General features: G+C 44.7%; 1 protein-coding gene across 1 annotated transcript in view; it reads left to right on the forward strand.

Moving 5' to 3' along the window:
* The window catches only part of hepacam2 (HEPACAM family member 2), a 182,191-nt gene that overhangs the window by 37,169 nt on the left and 125,113 nt on the right, over window positions 1–19,909 (forward strand). The window contains exon 3 of the mRNA XM_078538751.1: window positions 1,848–2,132. Coding sequence (XP_078394877.1) covers window positions 1,848–2,132 — 285 coding nt within the window. The remainder of the gene's footprint in view (window positions 1–1,847; window positions 2,133–19,909) is intronic.

Below are 19,909 nucleotides of genomic sequence, written 5' to 3' on the forward strand. Positions count from 1 at the left end.
CACTGCGGTCAGCAGATAAAACGTTGTTTTACCTGCCTGTTACTGCACTTTGTGCAAATCTGGGATGATTCCACTCAATAATTGGGGAAAAAAATTAACAGGCCATTGCAGAGGTTTGAGTTAATTAAGGAAAGTCAGCATGGATTTGTAAAAGATAAATCGTATTTGATTATTCTAATTCAAATTTTTGATGAGGTAACAGAGAAAGTTGATGAAGGGAATGCAGTGGATGTTGTCTATATGGATTTTAGGAAAGCATTTGACAAATTACCACATGAAAGACTGCTTAACAAAAATAAGACTCATGGAATGAGGGTATCAGTGTCAGTTTGGCTAAGAAAATGACAGTTAAGAGTTAACCACATTGTTGTGAGTCTGGAGTCACTTATAGAGAAGACAGGCTAAGGTGGCTGATTTTTTTTTCCCCCTGAAAGATGAGAATGAACCAGATGGGTTTTTAGAGTAATCTTGTCATTTCATGGTGGCAATTACTAAGCTTTATATTTGAGATTTCTTTAATTAGTTGAATTTAAATTTCCCGGCCGTCATCACTGGAGTGTTAGCATGGGCTTCTGGATTATTCATCCAGTAACATAACCACTATGCTACCATTCCTCTATGTGACTGGCTAAGTCCAAGAAAAAAAATAGTTTGCATTGTTGATTAACTGCTTCAAAAAGATTGAGGTGGATTCCTACTTAGAAATGGAATTGGAGATTATAGAAATCTGTGTGGACTGAGATAGTCATAAGATGTCATCTATGGAAAGGAAATGGCCAGAGTTGAGTAATGCAAGTGTAAGATATTGTGACATTTTGCTCAGCTTCCTGACTTTCTCACCCAACATTGCTGATTCATATTGGGCTATGATAAAGTTTTTTGAATAACGCTTTAAAGAACTGAAATTCCTATTTTTTTGGTGGAATTTCTGATTTTATCAAAACGCCAAGCTGTAAGCAAGATGGCAGAAATGCATTTCCTCTGAGCTCTCCCTTTTCCTGACCCCTAATTCAAAATGAGGGTGCATTAGCAATAACAAAAACAAGCAGCCAGTCATAACACAGCCTGCAACAATGGTCCTTTAATGCTTCTCAAGTGTTGGTATAAACATTGAAATGTTTAGCAATTGCATTGTCGAATATCCAATTATTATTAAAAAAGGATGAATGCTAACAAAAAAAAGTCCTAGCATATCCACACTGGATATGCACTGTGTTTGCCTGGACCCTGACTGCAGTCTTATATTTGTCTGCTCAAGAATTGAGCATTACGATGTCAATTATTGACACAGAAGGTAATTTATACGTAGCATCCTGATTAAATTATTCCATACACCACCAACTGCAAGTTCCCCGTCAAGCCACACATATGACCCTGACTTGTAACTATGTCACCATTCCTTCACTTTCATTGGGTTAAAATCCTAGAACTCCGTCCCTAACAGCTCTCTGGGTGTATCTATACCACATGGACTGCAACAGTTCAAGAAGGCAGCTCACCACCATCTTCTCAAGGGCAATTAGGGATGGGCAATAAATGCTGGCATAGCCAACGAAGCCCACATCTCGTAAATGAATTTTAAAAAATATATTTGTAAAATGTGAACATTTTTATTTTTGTGATTCACTTTAATGGAATGCAAGTTATGTAGACTATGAGACTGTCACACCCAAACTGTTTCCCAGTCAGGCAAAACACTCCACTTGCAGCACTAATCCATAAAATCTACTGCAAAATTCGTTCTGAGACTGCATTAAAAATAGATGAATAATATGCAAAGTTCACAGTTAGCTTTATTTGTATTATTCAGGTTATCAATTGTGACACTTTGACTGTTTGTTTTGCAGTTCCTGTTTCTAAACCAGTAGTGCGCAGTGATCCAGCTTGGGGAGCAGTGGAGTATGTCGACAATGCAACACTCACCTGTACTGTGAATGAAGGCACAAAGGTCATTTATCAGTGGCTAAAAGATGGAAAACCCTTAAAGCCAAGCTCTCGTCACATCTTTTCCTCAGACAACAAAATGCTGTTCATTTCTCCAGTTTTAAAAGACGACCTTAGTAATTACACATGTGTGGCAAAGAACCCAATCAGTATGAATGAAAGTGAACCAATTGCACCGAATATTTTCTGTAAGTTATATGTTAAACATTGATAATTAGGAACTGTTCATTGTATTACAAGGTGTTGATTGTTTTAAATATGGTTTAACACTTTTGAAATTTATTAAGAGTATTGTTATGTTGAAAGCTATGGGAGCCCAGACTAGCAGTACAATTAAAATGGTTCAGTTTCACAACTACTGCCATGAGAATGAGCAGGATTCACAGCCATGAACAGCAACACAGTACCTTGACAGCAACTGGAACATAATATCTGTCCACAATTAGAAATGGTATCTCTTACCATAAACAGGAGCACAAATCCTGGCATGAGCAGGATCCCAGTCTCCTGGCATGATTAGTGACACGATACCTTGGCACACACTGCAAGCTAATACTCAGCCATGGGCAGGAGTACAAATGGAATACTGTAACTTGAACTGGAACACACACCTTATCTCAAGTAGAAACACTATCACAAGTGTAGGCATGATATCCTGCTGCTAGTTGAGACACGGTGGGCTGAATTTCTGGCCCTAGTGTGATGGGCTTGGGTGCCAGGTGACCGACCTCAATGTTCACCATTTTCCACCAGAAGCGATGGTAAATATTGAATACATCAGCCCAAACAGGCGATGGCATATTCCAAGTAGGTGGTAATGACAAACAGAGATCACAAGTCACGTTTTTTCATTTGTACCATAGCCCCACTAATTACACTACCATGTTCTTCTCTGTTCACAGTTGCTAAACAGTGATAGAAGTCCCTTTAAATTTAAATCTTCACTCTAAGGCAGTAATTGTAACCTGGGCGATCATGTAAAACTGTAAAGCTGACCTCAATTGAAAGGAATATTAAGTGTGGTGTATAATGGGTGTCGAATTCAATACCATCAATTTTATGCTATCATTTATTGTTAAAATTATTCCCAAAGAGTGGAATTGATTGTGTGATGATTGATTCGTTACTCTTGCCTATCAGTTGAAGTTTTTATCTTAAAATATACCACCTTCTTTGTTGTTGCACAGACAAATGTCCCCACTCTAGTTTGGAAGCCATGAGGTCTGCAGAAGCCTTTTACAATCTACCCCGTGAGGTGGGAATATAGTTGGAAATCCCCTAGAAAATGATAACGAAGCAGAGCTTGAGAAATTCTCGTGGGTCAGCATGACATTGATTGGTCGAGTGAATGTGAACAATGTTTTCCCTTCTAGTGTTTCTGTGGCAATGCTACCGCTGAAGTGAATCTGGGCCTGTCACAGCATAGAATACAATAGCTTGCTGTCGCCTAATTAAATTTTACCAGCACACTCAGGCTGAGAAATTTCATCGTGCTGTCAGTAGTCTAATGTATGCACTCCTGACGCTCTCCATCTGAGATGCTGGTTTTCTACATCTGTGACATTGCTCGTGAAATGGTTCCGCTTCTTGCTTCAAACTGGATGCAGTGTGATGCTGCTACTGGCCAGATGTGTGTTGGTGAGTGAGTTTAAATGGGAATCAAGAAACAGGCACTACAAAGACTTTGCCTTGCTTCCCCTTACCAACAAGCTGTTCCTGGCTCCCACCCTCTATGCCTTGATACTTACAATTTCAAAGACTATCTCCTCATGCTGAATTAATGTTTGGAAGATGTTCAGCTCATCACAAGTCTGGTTTGACACTCCATGTGTTTTTTGCTCATACTCAAGTATTCCCGGCCTTCTCTGTTGCACCTGCTCGAAGAGCTGTCGTCATTCTGATGCTGTGTCCTTGTTCAAATTTCAATGCTGATCTCAATCCAGCAATGTTAAAATAGGATAACCCTCTAATTCTTTCTTCCCTCTTCTACCCATTGCATTCCTACACTTATGAAAAAATTGATATGAAGTGCATACAAATGATTATTTTGAGCTGGCCTTGTTGAATCTGGAGAGGCCAGTTCCCCATGCCAATTGCACAATGGATTTTTTAAAAATTCATTCATGGGATGTGGGTATCACTGGCTGGTACATCCACAGTGCTGTTAGGGAGGGAGTTCCAGGATTTTGACCCAGCGACGGTGAAGGAACGGCGATATATTTCCAAGTCAGGATGGTGAGTGACTTGGAGGGGAACTTCCAGGTGGTGCTGTTCCCATGTGTCTGCTGCCCTTGTCCTTCTAGATGGTAGTGGCCATAGGTTTGGAAGGTGCTGTCTGAGGAGCCTTGGTTAGTTCCTACAGTGCATCTTGCTGCTACTGTGCGTCGGTGGTGGCAGGAGTGAATGCTTGTGGATGGGATGGCAGTCAAGCGGGTTGCTTTGTCCTGGAGGGTATCAAGCTTCTTGAGTGCTGTTGGAGCTGCACTCATCCAGGCAAGTGGAGAGTAATCCATGACAATCCTGACTTGTGCTTTGTAGATGGTGGACAAGCTTTGGGAAGTCAAGAGGTGAGTTACTCACCGCAGTATTCCTAGCCTCTAACCTGATCTTGTAGCCACAGTATTTATATGGCTAGTCCAGTTTGGTCAATGGTAACCCCCAGAATGTTGATAATGGGGGGATAATAGGTCAAAATCCTGGAACTCCCTTCCTAACAACATTGTGGGTGTACCTACAACACATGGACTGCAGCGGTTCAAGAAGGCAGCTCACCACCACCTTCTCAAGGGCAACTAGGAATGGGCACTAAATTCTGGCCCAGCCAGCGAAGCCCACATCCCATGAATGAATTTTTAAAAAGTCAGTGATGGTAATGCCATTGAATGTCAAGGCGGCGATGGTTAGATTCTTTCTTGGTGGAGATGGTCATTGCCTGGCACTTGTGAGGCATGAATGTTACTTGCCACTCGTCAGCCCAAGTCTGGATATTGTCAAGATTTTGCTGCATTTGGACATGGACTGCTTCAGTATCTGAGGAGATGTGAATGGTGCTGAACATTGTGCAAACATCAGTGAACATCCTCACTTCTGACCTTATGATGGAAGGATGGTCATTGATGAAGCAGCTGAAGATGGTTGGGCCTAGGACACTAACATGATGAACCCCTGCAGTAACGTTCTGGGATGGAGATATTTGACTTCCAACAACCACAACCAGCTTCCTTTGTGCTTGTATGACTCCAACCAGCAGGGAGTTTTCTCCCGATTCCCATTGACTCCGGTTTTGCTCGGGCTCCTTCATGCCACACTCGGTCAAATGCTGCCTTGTGTCAAGGGCAGTCACTCTCACCTCACCTTTGGAGTTCAGCCCTTTTGTCCATGTTTGAACCAAGGCTTTAATGAGGTCAGAAGCTGACTGACCCTGGTGGAACCCAAAATGAGCGTCAGTGAGCAGGTTATTGTTAAGCAAGTGCTGCTTGATAGCTCTGCTCATGACCCGTTCCATCACTTTACTGATGATCGAGAGTAGAATGATGGGGCGGTAATTGGCCAGGTTAGATTTGTCCTGATTTTTCTGGATAGGACATACCTGGGCAATTTTCCATATTGCCGGGTAAATGCCAGAGTTGTAGTTGAACTGGAACAGCTTGGCTTGGGGCACGGCTAGTTCTGGAGCACAAGTCTTTAGTGCTATTGCCGGAATATTGTCAGGGCCCATAGCCTTTGCAGTATCCAATGCCTTCAGCCATTTCTTGAAATCACATGGAGTGAATAGACTTGCTTGAAAACTGGCAACTGTGATGCTGGGGACCTCTAGAGGAGGCCAAGATGGATCATCCACTCAGCACTTCTGGCTGAAGATTTTTGCAAATGCTTCAGCCTTATCTTTTGCACTGATGTGTTGGGCTCCCCATCATTGAGGATGGGGATATTTGTGGAGTTTCCTCCTCCAGTGTGTTGTTTAATTCAACCACCCTTCACGGCTGGATATGGAAGGACTGCAGAGCTTAGATCAGATCCATTAGTTGTGGAATTTCTTAGCTCTGCCTATCACTTGCTGCTTATGCTGTTTGGCACACAAGTAGTCCTGTGTTGTAGCTTCACCAGGTTGACGCCTCATTTTCAGGTATGTCTGGTGCTGCTCCTGGCATGCCCTCCTGCACTCTTCATTGAGCCAGGTTTAATCCCCTGGTTTGGTGGTAAAGGAAGAGTCGGGATTATGCCAGGCATGAGGTTACAGATTGTAATTGAATACAATTCTGCTGGTGCTGATGGTCCACAGCACTTCATGATTACCCAGTTTTGAGTTGCTAGATCTGTTCAAAATCTATCCCACTTAACATGGTGATAGTGCCACACAACACGATGAGAGTATCCCCAATGTGAAAGCAGGACTTTGTCTCCACAAGGCTTGTGCGGCAGTCACTCCTACCGATACTGTCATGGACAGATGCATCTATGGCAGGCAGGTTGGTGAGGATGAGGTCAAGTATGTTTTTCCCTCTTGTTGGTTCCCCCACCACCTGCCACTGACCCAGTCTAGCAGCTATGTCCTTTAGGACTCATCCAGCATAGTCACTCTTGGTAATGGACATTGAAGTCCCCCACCCAGAATACATTCTGTGCCCTTGCCACCCTCAGTGCTTCCTCCAAGTGGTGTTCAACATGGAGGAGTACTGGTTCCTCAGCTGAAGAAGGAGGGAGGGCGGTACATGGTAATCAGCAGGAGGTTTCCTTGCCCATGTTTGACCTGATGCCATAAGACTTCATGAGGTCCAGAGTTGATGTTGTGGACTCCAACGGAAACTCCCTACTGACTGTATACCACTGTGCCGCCACCTCTGCTGGGTCTGTCCTAAAAGTGTGACAGGACATACCCAGCGATGGTGATGGTGGATTGCGGAATTCATCGAGGATCATCAAGCATCAAGTGAATCTACAGTTGTCCTAGCCCCAGATTAGTTGATGCATAGGGCAGGCAATGGACTTCTAGTGTAGGAGGGAATCTAGCTCAATGTTTAACGTCTTCCTCGAACTCTCCCTACAATTTAGTTTCTTCTTCAGCCAATTCAACTAGTGCACAAAATAGTCTATTATTTCCCCATTATATTCTGCTTATTGTTAACATGAAGTGCAGTGTTTTCAAGGAAATTAAAATTATATTCATAGTAAGCTGTGTGCATTACACAAACCACTTTAAAATGTACAACTGGTTAAGGCAGGGAGCTGCTAAACCAGACAGATTATGAAGCTCTGACAATCCAACTAATTTCAGCTGCAACAGCCCTCCTGGAATTGGGAGAGGAAATTCTTGCAGGAATTCACATTCCTGCTTGTTATCCAACAACCTCTGCTGAAATGCAATAATGTGAATGGCATGTGATAGTTTTGATGCTTATCCCCTACTACCCCCCCAACTTCCTCCCAACTATTGATTGTTTGAAACCGTTGTTTCATGGATTCTCTCCCACTCTGGGACTCCATGTCTTGTGCATCGACCAATCTGGGGCTGAGACAAGCATTGATCTGTAGTTTTCGTTGATGCTTTTTGAACTGGCCTTTCGTCCAACAATACTACTTTAAGTTAAAAGACCGTTTTACATTCTTGTTGTTCGTGCATTTCAACATTTTAAAGATTTGGATCTAGCCTGCTCCCAATCCTTTCTTAAAAGAACAAGTTCAATTCTGTTAACATATCATCATTTTAATTCTTATAATTATCTTGGTCAATTGTTTTCGAAACCTGTCCAAAATCTTTTAGATTGTACAGATTTAGAATGTAACATAATATTCTAAATGTGGCTTTATTAGTAAGCTAAAAAAGAAGTCTGTTTTAAGCTACATCCCAGAACCTGGTTTACTCAATGGCGAAAGCCTGAAATTAGGGACTGACTAGAGCTAATTGTTCAAGAATAACTTGTAACATGTTGCTGTTCTATAGATAGTATGATTTTACACTATTGCTTCACATGCATCTTACTTCACAGATCACAAATCCTTCTCAAAGTGAAAAGTATATTTCATTTAGTGCTTCAAATTGTATTCTATCATTACTGGATAAATATTTACGTTTTAATTTAAACATTCTTTGAATGTGCTGTTGTTGAAGTGTGAGAATATCCCCCCTTCCTAACTGAGCAAAGGGAAAGACAATTGCCTAACATGATACAAAGACCACACATGTCTCCTGCCTTAGCATAAAGCAATATGGTGTTGCAGTTTCATAGAAATATTTTCAAATAACAATCACCAAACAAGGTATTATGGTGGCACATATTTTGTACTTGTGCAGAGTTTCATATTTGTTTTGGATAAATTAGAAGGTTGATAACAAAGATAGAGGAAGCGCTTGCAAATGTGCAGGTGATTTTAACCTGGTGTGCACACAAGCTCAGAAACAAGGAAACCCCTCCACTGGGATCACCTGTTATTTGATAAAATATATCTTTTATTCTGCTTTTGAATATACAACCACAATAAGTATACTGTTCAGATGATAATGGATATTAGGCAAGTAATTTTATTAAAACATTTTGAACATCTTTTTGTTGAAAGACCAGGTTGAAGATCAGGTTAAAAAGAAGTGAAGTAAATAAAGATGTAGTGACTTGGTGATACCTGTCTCAAAAGTGGCCTGATCCAATTCTGGATCAGATGTTTTTCATACTTCTTAATGATGCAGAGGGTTGGTCACTAAAATCAGACCTTGTGGTGTTCTTTTTAGGACTTGGGTCCAATATTTACCCCTCTAAATCGTCAGAACAGATATAAAAGCCCTGGCCTAAACTCTTATCTCAAAGACAATGGGGCAAAATTGAATAGTACTTAAAAACAGGTTGGGGGGATTGCAATGATTGATTAACTCATGTCTATTGATTGAAATACAGGCAGCAGGCCAACCTCATGCTGCCTGCTTTTTATAATAATATCTGTGTGCAGCCAATGCTAATTGTGCTGTTTGCTGGCTGCATGCCTCAGCAGAGAGAGCAAAATTGTAAATTTCTAGCACCAATTAAATCTAGTCTGCACTGCTTAAAGGTAGCCTGCACTTCTCAAAATGGAAGTGCATTGTGGCTGGATCTGCAAGTCATGCAGAAAGTGTATCTGTCCTGGAACACAATGAAGAATGGCACAACATGAGGGAGAGAGGATCCAAGATTTCCAACACTGAATTGGAGGTCTTAGTGCATGAGATCAAAAGGAGGAGAGATGTCCTGCATCCACAGAGAGCCTGGAGCCTCACCAGACACATGCTGAAAAGGCAGTGGGACCAGAGGTCGACGCCAAGAGTCAAGCCCTGATGACTTGGATGCACTGCCTGAAGAAGTTCAATGACCTCACATCTACCCCAGCATCATCCTTACACTTGTGCCTTTTTGCTTTCCATTACCCAAGAGGAAGCCAGACAATGGGGGAAGACTGCAAGATAAGAATGTTGGTGATGACATAGTATCATCACTCAATTCACACCTGCAGCCACCAGCTCTGATATAGGTACTTCCTGCACCTTAGAGTGGGATATGGACATAGTGAGATATGGGACACCAAACATGAGTGTGCTGCAGCCAGGGCTAACAAGCAAAGCACAGGTATCAGCTTGCTGGAGGGCAAGGTCACACATGGGTTCTGCTGTGGACGACTCAGATGCGGAACGCAATGGTGCAGCCTACAGAAGAATGTTGATGGGTATCCCCAGTTAAATGCTTGCTGTTTTGGAAAGCCTGCCAGAAAGCCTTTGTATCAAGGAATATGGAGAAGTCAAGCACCAATTTGGCACAGGGCTTTATGCAGAGCTTGAAGCCCATCTTTTCCAGCATGGAAGTGTTGCTAACACCATTCGTCCTTTTGTGGATCAAACTGTGATGCAGTGATGGCTGATTGTGCAACTTCCATTGCAGCACAAGCAGCAGCTCTCCAATGTGAGAATGTTACAGTGTAAACTCAAAATGCTGTCACGGAAGCTCAGCTTGTTGCCAATGCAACCTCTGTCTGCTGTCATCACAGCTGTGGATACCAGTGTTCAAAAGGGCTTGCAGGATGTCACAGCAGTCCAACAATCTGACCTCCAATAGATGACTAGGATTGCTGAGTTTCCAACCCAGGGAATGGATGTGGCTCCATGGAACCCAAACCTGTACTCTCTCAGGATCACAGCATTTGTGTTTCCAACCTTGCCACTCCATCAGTGTCATTATAGCTGATTATTAGCCAGCCAGTCCAGACTGCTGCCGTCCATGCCAAGATGTGTAGTCTGGAGCTGTGAACTGTAGGCCCTTGTTGCCCAGTAGCTACCTTTATAGGTTGCCATGGTGGCCTGGATTTTCTGTGCCCGCTGCCATCAGGTGTGTTCAGTGGCGTGAGTGGACAATATGGCGAGAAGGCCAAAAATCGGTTTCACGATGTTGTGAAACTAGTTTGTGATTGTCTGCTCCGTTCACCAAAGGCGGATATCGGGAATCTCATTGGAATATATCAGCATATCATTGTAAGGCCAGCCCGTTGGATTTGTCCCACCTCTTTGAATCATCCGCCCACATCGGCCTGATTACAAGCCGACGTGTTTCACAACAGTATCTAAAAGGCTTGCACTTGGCGGGCTGCACTTTGAGGGGAACTCTGAGACAATCACACAGTAAAGTGCTCACCCAAGTTGCTTGTTTCACCTCAAGGTTGAGGACCCTTGTTAGGGGGGGGAGGGCAAGGTCTGCCCTGCAGTTGAGGTGACTTGGTGGGGGTTGGTGGGCAAGGACTGCCCTGCAGCTGAGGTGACTTGGTGGGGGTTGGCGGGCAAGGACTGCCCTGCAGCTGAAGGTAGCGCACAAGCACATGCGGGGTGGGAGGGTGGTGGGCGAGGGAAGCGACCACACTTTAGAGAAACATCTCTCTCCCTCTCTCTCTCTCTACTTTAAGTGTTCTTGTTATCTTTGCTCTTTTCTGCTTAGCTCATTTAAGTCTCCTAGTTTGCTGATCCTTTAACATCAATGCTCACCATTCTTGAATTCACTTTAAGAAAACACTGAGGAAATGTTCCTGCCCTGTGGCCAACCCTCTCTCTATTTATCCACAATGCTCAGCTATCTTGCTGTGAACACTTTCTGCAGCTCATACCCTTTACAACACTGAAACTTTTGGCCCTATTTCCTCTATTGTGCGTTGCACTATAAAATAAAATTTCCCTTAAAATAAGAATGCTGGTATAGTACTAGTAAGGTTTATTGGTGTCTGTTGAACAGGCTATTTGCATCCTTATAGGGATGGGGATGTGACTGACAGCAGTATAGGTCTATGCAAACACATGCCATTTATTAACACTTCCTATATTGCCACTGCATTTTATATGGATTGAAAAAGTGGTTAGCAGGGGAGCAACAGGAAAAAAATTGAGAGAATTGGGATAGAAATAATAAAACATTAATGCTAGGCATCTTTTAAAAAGCAGCCTGTGCTTTACTGGACAGTTCCACAGCACAAATGCTGTGTCATCTTCTCAATACTCACCAAATTTGAATGAGATGTGTTTTGAATAACAAAGTAGCATTAGATTCAAAGTAGTAACGTAGCAAAGACGAGAGGTTAACAGTAGGTGACATACTATATCTTTGATCAAAACCAACATAGTGATGGACCTAACTCCAGCAAATATACTTAGATTATTAACCCTTGGATTCCTGTAGCAGAAAACATGCTCTTAATCTCAACATATAACAGCACAATGCTGCTTCTTTCTAGCTGAGCCCAAGAATATAGAAAATTAATGGTGTGTGTTTTTGTTGAATTATTTAATCCTAATAAAATATCCAGCATCAACCATCTATGGGAAGTTATTTTCTGTAGTTGTCCTCTTGTCAAAATGATGTGTGCAATTCGGAAACAAAAATAACCCAGACAGTTTTATTCTTAAATAAATTTGTAGCATATTAAAGGAGATACTAAATCCTATATGATATTAAATATATATATCATACACAAAGATCTAATCTAACATAATGTGAACCGCAAAAACATCAACTTACTTTTATAGGGCCTTTAATGTAAGAAAGCATCCCAAGATGCTTCACAAGAGCACCATCAGATAAAAATTGCTGCTGAGCCAAAGGTGTAGGGTGGAATTTTCCATTCTGGAGACTAAGTGCGGTGACAGATGGGAAAGCCAGCGAGATTCCTGCTTTTCAGCTGATTAAAATATATATTAATGACTTGGATGAGGGAGGTGAATGTACTATTGCCAAGTTTGTAAATGACACAAAAATAGGTGGGAAGGCAAGTGTTGAGGATGACACAAAGAGTCTACAGAGGGATATAGACAAGTTAAGTGAGTGGGCAAAAACTTGGCAGATGGAATATAATGTGGGAAAATGTGAGGTTATGCACTTTGGCAGGAAGAATAGAGGAGCTGAATATTACTTAAATGGAGAAAGACTGCAGAAAGCTGTATCATAGAGGGATTTGGGGGTCCTCATGCATGGATCACAATAGGCTAGCATACAAGTTCAGCACGTAATAGGGAAGGTAAATGGTTTATTTCAAAGGGAATAGAATGTAAAACTAGGGAAGTCTTGCTAAAACTATTCAAACCACTAGTTTGACCACACTTAGAATACTGTGAACAGTTTTGGTCCCCTTACCTAAGGAAAGGCATGTTTGCATTGGAGGCAGTCCAAAGAAGGTTCACTAGGTTGATCCCGGGTGTGGAGGGATTTTCTTATGAGGAGAGGTTGAGTAGGTTAAGCCTGTACTCATTGGAGTTTAGAAGAGTGAGAGGCGACCTTATTGAAACATATAGGGCTGAATTTTCCCCCCGTTGGGAGGTTGTGCGGGGGCAGGAGCAAGCGCGAGCCCGATCGGTGCCCCCAATCGGGTCCGCACCGCCATTTTACGTGGGTGGGCCAATTAAGGCCCACCCAACGTGACGCGTTCCCTTTGCGAGCAGGGGCTGGGGGGGGGGGGCGGGGGGAATTCCCTGAGTTCAGGTCTGCACTCCTTTGCGCACATGCGCGCAAAAGAGCGCAGAAACCTTCCTGAGGCACAAAGGTGCCTCAGGGAGATCAGTTTGATATTTGAGAATTTAAATAAAGGAAAAAGAATGCTTTTAAAACATGTCCCCTCATGTGACAGTGTCACATGAGCTGGACATGTCAATGAATTTTTAAAATAATTTTTATTGAATTTTAAAACACTTCATGAAACCTCATCCCGCCCGTGGATGAGGTTTTATGAAAGTGTGAAGGCTGCCTGGGCTCTTCGCCTGCCCGCCAACCTAAAGGTTGAATGGGCAGCTCATTTAACTATTTTAATTAGTTTTTAAAAGGCCTTAATAGGCCTTCGACAGTTCGGCGGTTGCGCAGCCGACTCGGGTGTGCGCCTGTCGAACTGAAAATCTAAATGACGCGCGGTGACATCAGGATGCACGCCCGATGTCACCGCTTGTCATTTTATGCGTCGGTGAGCGGGCCCCGCCCCACTCGCTGACCAGAAAATTCTTCCCATAAAATTCTTAGGGGGCGTGACAAGGTGGGTGCTGTGAGGTTGTTTCCCCTAGTGGGAGAGTCAAAGACCAGAGGGCATAATCTCAGAGTAAGGGGGAATCCATTTAAGATAGATGAGGAGGAATTTCTTCTCTCAGAGGGTAGTGAATCTGTGGAATTGTTTACTGCAGAGGGCTGTAGAGGCTGGGTCATTAAGTATATTCAAGGCTGAGATAGACAGATTTTTAATCAGAAAGAGAACCAAGAGTTATGGGGAAAAGGCAGGAAAGTGGAGTTGAGGATTATCAGATCAGCCATGATCTCATTGAATGGTGAAGCAAACTCAATGGGCCGAATGGCCTACTTCTGCCTCTATGTCTTATGGTCATTAATTATGCATCAATGAGGAGCTTGTTGAATCTTGTGGCGGGGCGGGCAGTGATTCGTCCGCCCCGCTGTTCCTTCATGAGTTTGAAGGCTCTGGCGCCATATTTAAACAGCACTTACACAGACATTCACTCACTGCAGGCCAGGTGTGGGATGAATATCTACATTAGCATGCCAGAGAAATGTACAAAAGCTTCTCCTCCACGGTTCCCCGAAGCCTCCCTGAATATTCTCCTCTAGACCATCCAGGAAAGGCAGGAGGTACTCTTTCTGAGGGATGGGAGCAGGAGGTCCTCCTACCTGACCATGCCTGCCTTAGAGGAGGGCACCAGGGAGGTCAGCACCTGTGGCACCCAAAAAAAGACCGGCTTGCAGTGCAGGAAATGAATGAATGATCTGCACTCTGCCAGGGAAAGTGAAACTTCTACTCATTTGGCTCGTCTGAATCCTTGCCCTCTTCAGATTCATCCTATTCAACTTCCTCCTCATTGAAGGAGATATCTAGCTCCTCCATGTCTGCCTGTGAGAAAATAACTCCCCTTTGCAGCACAAGATTGTGCAGGGTGCAGCAAAACAACAATGATGTGGGAAACTCTACGGTGAGTATTGGAGACTGCCACCAGATTGGTCCAAACATCTGAAACACATCGACAAAAGCAAAAAACTGCAGATGCTGGAAATCCAAAACAAAAACAGAAATAGAAATACCTGGAAAAACTCAGCAGGTCTGGCAGCATCGGCGGAGGAGAGCACAGTACCGAGGTTTTCCACCCACCGTGGTTGACAGGGCCCTCAACCGTGTCCGGCCCATCTCCCACGCATCTGCCCTCACGTCTTCTCCTCGCTCCCGGAAACATGATAGGGTCCCCCTTGTCCTCACTTATCACCCCACCAGCCTCCGCATTCAAAGGATCATCCTCCGTCATTTCCGCCAACTCCAGCATGATGCTACCGTTAAACACATCTTCCCTTCACCCCCCCTGGCGGCATTCCATACGGATCATTCCCTCCGTGACACCCTGGTCCACTCCTCCATCACCCCTTACTCCTCAACCCCCTCCCACGGCACCTTCCCATGCGACCGCAGAAGATGCAACACCTGCCCCTTCACTTCCTCTCTCCTCACCGTCAAAGGGCCCAAACACTCCTTTCAAGTGAAGTAGCTTTTCACTTGCACTTCCCTCAACTTCGTCTACTGCATTTGTTGCTCCCAATGCGGTTTCCTCTACATTGGAGAGACAAAACGCAGACTGGGTGACCGCTTTGCAGAACACCTTCGGTCTGTCCGCAAGCATTACCCAGACCTTCCTGTCGCTTGCCATTTCAACACTCCACCCTGCTCTCTTGCCCACATGTCTGTCCTTGGCTTGCTGCATTGTTCTAATGAAGCTCAATGCAAACTGGAGGAACAGCACCTCATCTTCCGACTAGGCACTTTACAGCATTCCGGACTGAATATTGAGTTCAACAATTTTAGATCTTGAACTCTCTCCTCCATCCCCACCCCCTTCCCATTTTTCCCCCTCCTTTTTGTTTTTTCCAATAATTTATATAGATTTTTCTTTTCCCACCTATTTCCATTACTTATAAATGTACTTCCACCTATTGTTTATTTCTACCTTTTAGTATTCCCCCATCCCCACTAGAGCTGTCTGTAGCTTATCTGTCCTGTCTTCTACTCTTAATTAGCACATTCCTTTAGATAATATCACCACCTTCAACCCCTCTTTGTTCTTTTGTCTGTGACAGCTTTTGGTTATCTCCACCTATTACTGGCTGCTTGTCCCAACAAACCCGCCACCCCCCTCAAATCAGCTTATATTTCACCCCTTTCCTATTTTTACTTAGTTCTGTTGAAGGGTCATGAGGACTTGAAACGTCAACTGTGCTCTCCTCCGCCGATGCTGCCAGACCTGCTGAGTTTTTCCAGGTATTTCTGTTTCTGTTTTTGTTATCTGAAACACATCGTTAAAATGCCAATAGCCTGCTCTATTAATGACCTTATGGCTGAATGTGCAGCATTGTGTCTCTCTTCAGATTCACTCTATGGACAACGAATGGGCATCATTAGACATGCCTTTAGTGGGTATCCCTTATCAATGAGGAGCCAATCCTCTAGGGGCCGAGCTCCCTCTCTGACACCTGGAAGCGACTCAAAATGTAAGAGTCGTGAGAGACCCCTGAGTACTTAGCAGAAACATATCAAATCTGCTTTCTGTGATCACAGATTAGCTAGATGTTCAGAGAGTGAAATCTTTTCTATTAATGAATCTCACAGGCTGTTGCCAGGCAGCTCTCAAGGCTGAGTTTTTCCAGGTAATTCTGCTTTTGTTTTGGATTTCCAGCATCCGCAGTAGTTTTTTGTTTTTAGCTCTCAAGGTTACTTGTGTGCAGTTGATAGCACCTTGCACTTGATGAAAGCCTGAGATTTCAGCAAATCCAACAGCTCTGGAAGCCTCGTTTGTTTCATCCATGCGGAACTGCAAGTAATGGTGAGCTTTATTGAAAAGGGCATCCATCTGTCACCTCCCTTACGGATTTATCTGTTGCCCATTGTAAGATTCCATAAAGGTCACCAGTGGAGCCCTGGAAAGATCTGCAGGCAAAGAAGTTCAGTGCGGCAGTAACCTTCAGAGAAACTGGCATTGGATGCTCTCCAAGTCCATGTGGCATGAGTTCCTCATGGAGAATGTGGCAAATATGAGCTACCACACCCCTAGGCAAGTGAAGGTGTCTGTGGCACAGTCTTTTGTTCATCTCCATGTATGAACTGCGCCTTCTGTAAACCCTCGATGGTGCCCAACATCTTCGTGGATTTAGCACCTCCTTTTTTGGCATCTGGGTCTTCCTGAGGCTCTACTGGCTGTTGTTCCTCAGGGCAACGGTCTTCCCTGAGCTGTGCCAATCAGCGATGGGCCCATCTTCTCCTCAATCAAACCAAAGTTATCAAGAAGGCAGCGTTGCCCGCAGCCTGAATTCTCCACTCCACCTTGTACCTGTGAACAGATACAATTGAGTAATCAACGGCAGTTCCCATGGAATGGTCTCCCTCCATGTAAAAGACAGGAATGCAGTCTCTAGCCCTTGACTTTCCCTTAGTCTGCACATCACATAAGAAGGCCAACCCTTTCAGGACGATATCATCCTGGAGTACGACAGGTGGCAAAGCTTTTCCTTCAGATGTCAAAGTGAAAATGGTGAGAGTGAGAGAAGCAGAGAGAAATAAGAGAGTCAGGATGGTGAGAAACTTGGAGGGGAACTTCCAGGTAGTGGTGTTCCCATTTATCTGTTGCCCTTGTCCTTCTAGATGGTAGTGGTCGTGGGTTTGGAAGGTGCTGTCAAAAGGGCCTTGGATAGTTCCTGCAGTGCATCTTGTAGGTGGCACACATTTTTGCCACTGTGCATCGGTGGGGAGGAAGTGAATGTTTGTGAATGGGGTGCTAAACAAGTGGGCTGCTTTGTCCTGGATGGTGTCAAGTTTCTTGAGTGTTGAAGCTGTACTCATCCAGGCAAGTGGAGAGTATTCCATCACACCACAACAAAAACAGAAACAGAAATACCTGGAAAAACTCAGCAGGTCTGGCAGCATCGGCAGAGGAGAGCACAGTTAACGTTTCGAGTCCTCATGACCCTTCAATAGAACTAAGTAAAAATATGAAAGGGGTGAAATATAGGGTGGTTTAAGGGGGCGGGGGGGGGGGGGGGGTGGGGGGCGGAGTGGCGGGTGCGGGGTGTGTTGGGATAAACAGCCAGTAATAGGTGGAGATTACCAAAAGCTGTCACAGACAAAAGAACAAAGAGGGGTTGAAGGTGGTGATATTATCTAAAGGAATGTGCTAATTAAGAGTAGAAGACAGGACAGATAAGGTACAGATAGCTCCAGTGGGGGTGGGGGAATACTGAAAGGTAGAGATAAACAATGGGTGGAAATACATTTAAAAATAATGGAAATAGGTGGGAAAAGAAAAATCTATATAAATTATTGGAAAAAACAAAAAGGAGGGGGAAGAAATGGGAAGGGGTTGGGGATGGAGGAGAGAGTTCAAGATCTAAAATTGTTGAACTCAATATTCAGTCCGGAAGGCTGTAAAGTGCCTAGTCGGAAGATGAGGTGCTGTACCTCCAGTTTGCGTTGAGCTTCACTGGAACAATGCAGCAAGCCAAGGACAGACATGTGGGCAAGAGAGCAGGGTGGAGTGTTGAAATGGCAAGCGACAGGAAGGTCTGGGTAATGCTTGCGGACAGACCGAAGGTGTTCTGCAAAGCGGTCACCCAGTCTGCGTTTTGTCTCTCCAATGTAGAGGAAACCGCATTGGGATTAATGAATGTAGTAGACTAAGTTGAGGGAAGTGCAAGTGAAAAGCTACTTCACTTGAAAGGAATGTTTGGGCCCTTTGACGGTGAGGAGAGAGGAAGTGAAGGGGCAGGTGTTGCATCTTCTGCAGTCGCATGGGAAGGTGCCGTGGGAGGGGTTTGAGGAGTAGGGGGTGATGGAGGAGTGGACCAGGGTGTCACGGAGGGAACGATCCCTACGGAATGCTGCCAGGGGGGCTGAAGGGAAGATGTGTTTGGTGGTAGCATCATGCTGGAGTTGGCGGAAATGGCGGAGGATGATCCTTTGAATGCGGAGGCTGGTGGGGTGATAAGTGAGGACAAGGGGGACCCTATCATGTTTCTGGGAGGGAGGAGAAGGCATAAGGGCGGATGCACGGGAGATGGGCCGGACACAGTTGAGGGCCCTGTCAACCACCGTGGGTGGAAAACCTCGGTTAAGGAAGAAGGAGGACATGTCAGAGGAATTGTTATTGAAAGTGGCATCATCAGAACAGATGCGACGGAGGCAAAGAAACTGAGAGAATGGGATAGAGTCCTCACAGGAAGCGGGGTGTGAGGAGCTGTAGTCGAGGTAGCTGTGGGAGTCGGTAGGCTTGTACTGGACATTGGTGGACAGTCTATCACCAGAAATTGAGAAAGAGAGGTCAAGGAAAGGAAGGGAAGTGTCAGAGATGGACCATGTGAAAATGATGGAGGGGTGGATATTGGAAGCAAAGTTAATAAATTTTTCAAGGTCCTGACGAGAGCATGAAGCAGCACCGAAGTATCATCGATGTACCAGAGAAAGAGCTGTGGGAGGGGACCGGAGTAGGACTGGAACAAGGAATGTTCCACATACCCTATAAAGAGACAGGCATAGCTGGGGCCCATGCGGGTACCCATAGCCACACCTTTTATTTGGAGGAAGTGAGATGAGTTAAAGGAGAAATTGTTCGGTGTGAGAACAAGTTCAGCCAGACGGAGGAGAGTAGTGGTGGATTGCGATTGTTCGGGCCTCTGTTCGAGGAAGAAGCGGAGAGCCCTCAGACCATCCCGGTGGGGGATGGGGGATGGAGGTGTAGAGGGATTGGACGTCCATGGTGAAGAGGAGGCGGTTGGGGCCAGGGAACTGGAAATTGTTGATGTGACGTAAGGTGTCAGAGGAATCACGGATGTAGGTGGGAAGGGACTGGACAAGGGGAGAGAGAAGGGAGTCAGGATAGCGAGAAATGAGTTCTGTGGGGCAGGAACAGGCTGACACGATCAGTCTGCCAGGACAGTCCTGTTTGTGGATTTTGGGTAGGAGGTAGAAGCGGGCCGTCCGAGGTCGGGCGACTATCAGGTTGGAAGCTGTGGAAGGAAGATATCCAGAGGAGATGAGGTCAGTGACAGTCCTGGAAACAATGGCTTGATGTTCAGTGGTGGGGTCATGGTCCAGGGAGAGATAGGAGGAAGTGTCTGCGAGTTGACGCTCAGCCTCCGCGAGGTAGAGGTCAGTGCGCCAGACAACAACAGCACCACCCTTGTCAGCAGGTTTTATGACAATGTTAGGGTTGGACCTGAGAGAACGGAGTGCAGTAAGTTCAGAGAGAGACAGGTTATAATGGGTGAGAAGAGCAGAGAAATTGAGACGACTAATGTCACGCCGACAGTTCTCAATGAAAAGATCAAGAGAAGGTAAGAATCCAGAGGGAGGGATCCAGGTGGAGGGAGAATATTGGAGGTGGGTAAAAGGATCCGTTGAACGGGGAGAGGACTCCTGCCCAAAGAAGTGAGCATGGAGGCGAAGGCGGCGGAAG

The sequence above is a fragment of the Cetorhinus maximus genome, chromosome 3 (genome assembly GCF_964194155.1).
Source record: "Cetorhinus maximus chromosome 3, sCetMax3.hap1.1, whole genome shotgun sequence".
Classification (NCBI taxonomy): Eukaryota; Metazoa; Chordata; class Chondrichthyes; order Lamniformes; family Cetorhinidae; genus Cetorhinus; species Cetorhinus maximus.